The sequence below is a fragment of the Malania oleifera genome, chromosome 1, assembly GCF_029873635.1.
Source record: "Malania oleifera isolate guangnan ecotype guangnan chromosome 1, ASM2987363v1, whole genome shotgun sequence".
NCBI classification, from domain to species: domain Eukaryota; kingdom Viridiplantae; phylum Streptophyta; class Magnoliopsida; order Santalales; family Ximeniaceae; genus Malania; species Malania oleifera.
Window position 1 is genome coordinate 76,397,842 of NC_080417.1, and position 6,030 is coordinate 76,403,871.

Consider the following 6,030-nt stretch of genomic DNA (forward strand, 5'->3'; position numbering starts at 1 on the left):
TGTCTCCTTATAATATGTTCATCATGAAAACCCTTTACCTTCTCTTTATAAATTCTAGAGTTCTCATAAGCATCTCTTCTTAATTCTTCAAGTTCATTTAACTGCAAACGACGATGGTCACCGGCCATTCAAGATTGGAATTCAAAGTTTTAATGGCCTAGTAGGCTCTATGTTCCATTTCCACAGGTAAATAGCAAGCCTTACCATAAACTAGCCTATAAGGAGACATACCCAAAATGGTTTTGAAAGCAGTGCGGTATGCCCAAATCGCATCAACCAATCTCAAGGACCAATCTTTACAATTCGGGTTTACCGTTTTTTCAAGGATAATTTTAATCTCCCTATTAGCCAATTCTACTTGCCCATTAGTTTGCAGGTTATAGGCTGTTGAAACTTTATGGGCGATACCATATTTTTTCATTAAAGTTTCAAAAGATCTATTACAAAAATGTAAGCCGCCGTCACTAATGATTGCTTTAGGCATCCCAAAACGAGATAAAACATTTTCTTTTAAAAACTTGATCACCACCTTGTGATCGTTAGTTCTCGTTGGAATAGCCTCTACCCATTTGGATACATAGTACACCGCTAAAAGAATGTATAGATAGCTAAAGGAGGAGGGGAAAGGACCCATAAAATCGATGCCCCAACAATCAAAAATTTCAATAATCAAAATACGGTTTAAGGGCATCATAATTCTATGTGTAATCCCTCATAACCTTTGGCATCTATCGCACCGTTTGCAAAATTCATGAACATCTTTAAAAAGAGTGGGCCAGTAAAAACCACTTCGTAATAAGATGTAGGACTCCACCCTTAGCCTAACTTGAAATTTAGTTGGCCATTAGAATGAAAAGAGAGATTTCAAAAGGAAATGATGAAGGCTCTTCAAGCAATGTTTTCAAAGAGCCTATTCATGAATCTAAGAGTAATGAGGTGATGCAAGAGCCCCAAGAGATTGAGGGTGAGAAAGTTGTTGCAAAAGATCCAATAGTCATTCCGTACCCACAAAGACTCAAGGCTCCTCAAAAGGGAAGGTGTAATGTTGAAATGCTTGAATTGTTCCAACAAGTGAAGGTGAATATACCTCTGCTTGATGCCATAAAGCAAGTACCTACATATGCTAAATTTTTAAAGGATGTGTGCACTGTGAAGCGAAAGCATAATGTGCATAGCAAAGTCCTTTTGGCTGAACAAGTGAGCTAAATCCTAAATGCAACTACACCTCCCAAATGCAAAGACCCTAGGAGCCCGACCATTTCCATAGTGATAGGGGAATTCAAATTTGAGCGTTCCTTGCTTGATTTGGGGGCGAGTGTGAATCTTCTTCCCTACTCTATCTATGAACAACTTGGGTTGGGAGAGTTGAATCCAACAAAGATGACCTTAGAATTGGCAGATAGAAGTATTAGGATCCCTAAGGGAGTCGTGGAGGATGTTTTAGTACAAGTAGATCAATTCTTTTACCCTGTTGATTTTGTGGTACTGCATACTCAACAAGTGGTGACCAAAAATTCCCACATTCCTATTATCCTTGGTAGACCATTCCTTGCTACGAGCAATGCTAACATCCAATGCAGGAATGGTTTAATGAAATCTCATTTGGGAACATGACTACCAAACATAACATTTTTAATGTCATGAAGCAAGTTGGGGATGATGGTGATGTGTTTGAAGCTAATAGCATTGATGCTTTTTCGCAGGAACACTTGGATGCCTTCTCTTGTGAAGACCCTCTTAAAGCATGCTTGGTAAATGTTGTGGAGGATGACTGTGTTGAGAACCCCAAAGCGGAGCACTTCCACTCTCTTCTCAATATAGTTGAGGTCTTTGAAGTTCATGGTTGGATTCCTAGATTTGAGGAGTTAACTCCTTCTGAGACTAAAATTTTACCATCTCATGTCCGACCACCCAAGCCTGAGCTAAAATCATTGCCATCACATTTAAAATATTCTTTTCTAGGTGAGGGAGAGACTTACCCTGTGGTGATATCCTCTACATTAGAGGAAGTCCAAGAGGCCAAATTGTTAGACTTGTTGAGATCCCATAGGAGTGCTATAGGATGGAGCATAGCTAATATCAAAGGTATTAGCCCCTTGGTCTGCACACATAAGATTTACCTTGAGGAAGATGCCAAACCATCTCGTCAACCACAGCGTAGATTGTACCCTATAATGAAAGAGGTAGTTCGGAAGGAAGTCTTGAAGCTTTTGGATGCAGGTATCATTTACCCCATCGCTGATAGCAAGTGGGTTAGTCCCACTCAAGTGGTACCAAAGAAGTCGGGAGTGACTGTGATTGTTGATGAGAATGATGAGTCAATTCCAACTAGTATTCAAATGGTTTGGCGTGTGTGCATTGATTACATAAAATTGAACTCTTACACTAGGAATGATCATTTCCCGCTTCCGTTTTTGGACCAGGTCCTAGAGAGAGTGGCTGGTCACTCTTTCTATTGTTTTTTGGATGGGTATTCTGGTTACAATCAGATCGAGATTGCCTTAGAGGACCAAGAAAAAACTACATTCACTTGTCCTTTTGGCACATTTGCTTACAAGAGAATGCCCTTTGGATTGTGTAATGCACCGGGAACTTTTCAACGGTGCATGAATGGTAGTTGCATTCAGGATTGAGCTCACTTGTTCAGGCGAAAGGACTTTGCTATGCACATTATGCTTTCGCTTCACAGTGCACAGATCCATTAAAAATTTAGCATATGCAGATACTTGCTTTATGGCATCAAGTAGAGGTATATTCACCTTCACTTGTTGGAACAATTCAAGCATTTCAACATTACACCTTCCCTTTTGAGGAGCCTTGAGTCTTTGTGGGTACAGAATGACTATTGGATCTTTTGCAACAACTTTCTCACCCTCAATCTCTTGGGGCTCTTGTATCACCTCATTACTCTTAGATTCATGAATAGGCTCTTTGAAAACATTGCTTGAAGAGCCTTCATCATTTCCTTTTGAAATCTCTTTTTGTGGAATTTTTCTTTCAACTTTCTTACCACTTCTAAGGGTAATGGATTTAGCATGCTCCATAGTCACCTCAGAGTCACTAGTGCTCGCAATACTATGTTGACCCACTGGATTAGCTTGGGGTTGGGAAGGAAATTTACCTTTTTCTTGTTGTAGTACCCTAACAGCAGTGTTCAACTTAGTAATTTGAGCTTTCATGTCCCCAATAGATTGAGTGATTTGAGAAATTGATTGACTCGTGTGGGCTATGAATTGTTGCAATTGATCCTCCAGACTTCTTTTATGAGGGGGTTGGTATGGTGGAGCATTTTTTTGCCCTGGAGGGGCATATGCTTGAAGATGATTTTGAGTATACCCTTGAGAACTTTGACTTTGATGGAATTGGGCTCCCTGCCCTTGAAAATTTGGTGGGGCATGGTGATTGAAACTTTGAGCAGGAAATGAAGGATTAACCACCTCTTGATTCCTCCAACTAAAGTTAGGGTGATTTGACCACCCTTTGTTGTAAGTTTCAAAGTATGGATTGTTGAAGGGCCTTTTGAATTGATTCAACGAATTTACACTTGCCTAACCACTAATCACTTCTTTCAGAGAGGGAATGGTGGGACACTCACTAGTGGAGTGTTCCTGAGTCTCACAAATTGCACAAACATTTTCCAATTTGGGTCCAGTGGTAACCTCATTTACCCTCTTCATTTGCAAAGCCTCCATTTGCCTTGTGAGGTTTGCAATCTTAACTAACACATCGTCCTTTTCTTTGAGTTGGTACATCCCTCCTCCACTCTGAATACCAGGTGCCTTGATGTTCCAATGGATTGAGGAGTGCCCCAAGTTTGGGCTCGTTCTGCCAAAACATCAAAGTAATCTAATGCATCTTCAGGTGATTTGTTTAAAAACTCACCATTGCACATCAAGTCTATATACTAGCGATTCTTAGGTGAAAGTCCTTGCATGAAAAAGTTCACAATTTGCCAAGTATTTAGACCATGATGTGGAATGGTTTGTAGAAGCTCCTTGAAGCGTTCCCACACTTGATGAAATTCTTCATTCGGTTTTTCAGAAAAATTTTGAATTTGTTTGGTCAAATCAATGGTTTTTTGTGTGGGAAAAAACTTCTTCAAGAAGTCTCTTTGCATTTCTTCCCAAGATGTAATAGAATGAGGTTTAAGGGAATATAACCATGACTTAGCTTTATCCTTTAAAGAAAAAGGGAAAAGCTTAAGTTTAACCATATCTTCAGGGACAACGGGGTTAGTAAGAGTTGAACAAACCTCTTCAAATTCCTTTAGATGTAAGTAAGGGGACTCTGAATCCATCCCATGAAATGTGGGCACCATCTTAATCATTTCAGGTTTCAACACAAAGTGGCGAGCTTGCATTGGTAAATAAATACAAGAGGGCTCACTAGACCTTGGAGGATTGAAATAATCTCCTAATGTTCTTGCATGTTGAATGACGGGAACATTAGGGACATTTTGATAATTTGGGGAATTTTGAAAATTTTGAAATTGTTGTGCCCCTATTCCTTCTTGGTCTTGCATATTGCATGGATTTCTGAAGAAAGGCAGCTGCCCAACTTGACCTTGGCGAAAGGGTTGGTTGTTATCACCCCCTTGATTAACTTGAGCGAATAAGGGGTTGGCTTCTCCATATTGGGGTGGAGCATTCCCGGGAGAATGAATTGGGCCTCCATTTCCATCCCTCTCATGTGGAAGTTCTTGGTTATTTTGTGGTTCCAACGCCATTGGTCCTCTAGAGGATGAGGGTCCTCTTTGGAAATTTATGGATGGAGGTGCTTGGATGGGCTCTTCCGAGAATTCTAAGTGACGTTGAACTACTCTAGAAGGCCACTCCCTAACTAGCCTATTAGTTCCATCATGAACCCAACTCGACATACACTACGATAACAAAATTCAAGAAAATGAAATAAATAATTAGTTCCTGCAAAAGAAAGAAAATGTTACTACAAGTTAATATAAACAGTTCAGGCAGTACAACCGTCCATGGAAAACAAGAAAACGTAAATAAAAATAAATATACAAAAATGAATAAATAAATAAATAAATATATAATAGTTAGTACAAGTAGGCGGTAGAAAAACCAACCATGGTATATACATATATATAGATGCATTTCTTCTTCTGCTTCTTTTTTTTTTTTCAAACTTAAACTGAATCCCCAGCAACGGCAATGCTTGTCATTTTATTTTGTTCATCATTGTCCAATTCCCAAGCATAGGAAAATTCCATTGTCAAGCATAGTAAATCTTGGAGTCCCAAGGTCATTTCCACAGGGATTCAATTGGTAAGTTTAAGAGTTCATACGTCACAAATTAATTCAGAGTGAGAGGTGTAGGGATTGATTTTAATGAATACAACTGTCACTTGATTATAACAATTTAATTAAAGGGTTAGGCTTTAGATTTCATCCTAATCTCATCATTGGTAATCAAATCTCATCTTTATAACTCAACCAACATCAATATACCTATTGAACTTGATCGGAAAATATATCGCTTGAAATGCATAGGTTTGACAAAAATTGTTGAATAATGTCAAATGAAAATATTTTAGCAAACTTTTAGAATGTAAGAACAAAAAGCATTGGTTGTGTCAAGATTTAACTTGTCTACAATCAATCAAGAAGTTTACAAAACCAAAAGTTTTTAGAAAAAGATCATTGAACATTAACCAATCTTAAACATAAAATGCTTGAAGACTGAGATGAGAATTACCAATAATAAGATGTAGGACTCCACTCTTAGCCTAACTTGAAATTTAGTTGGCCATTAGAATGAAAAGAAGAAATACTTAAATTAAAAACTTCCGAATGTTTACAAGGAAATGAAAGAGAATATAAGAAAATAAGGTAGCTCACTAAGGCTAACACAAGCCTCTTATTTATAGGTTGAAAAACTACTACTTCCACTCCAAAACCTAACACAATTTATTAGTTACACTCCTATACCTACCACAAACACCTTCACCTACCAAAAACACCTTCACCTACCAAAATGGTAGTTGCACTCCTTGTGATGTTGAAATTTATT

The 6,030-nt window shown here is 38.4% G+C and overlaps 1 protein-coding gene across 1 annotated transcript; it reads left to right on the forward strand.

Moving 5' to 3' along the window:
• Positions 1-849: 849 nt before the first annotated feature.
• Positions 850-2,633, forward strand: LOC131144329 (uncharacterized). Its single transcript, XM_058092938.1, has 2 exons — positions 850-1,197; positions 1,581-2,633. Exons 1-2 carry the CDS (start codon positions 850-852, stop codon positions 2,631-2,633), a joined length of 1,401 nt encoding a protein of 466 aa, XP_057948921.1.
• The last annotated feature ends 3,397 nt before the right edge of the window (positions 2,634-6,030 follow it).

What these genes read in the sequence shown, in the direction of transcription:
- LOC131144329 (XM_058092938.1), top strand. Translation starts at nt 850, where the DNA reads ATGAAAAGAGAGATTTCAAAAGGAAATGATGAAGGCTCTTCAAGCAAT. An exon ending in AAGTCCTTTTGGCTGAACAA is followed by an intron (nt 1,198 to 1,580) that starts GTGAGCTAAATC and finishes CATCCAATGCAG; the next exon opens with GAATGGTTTAATGAAATCTC.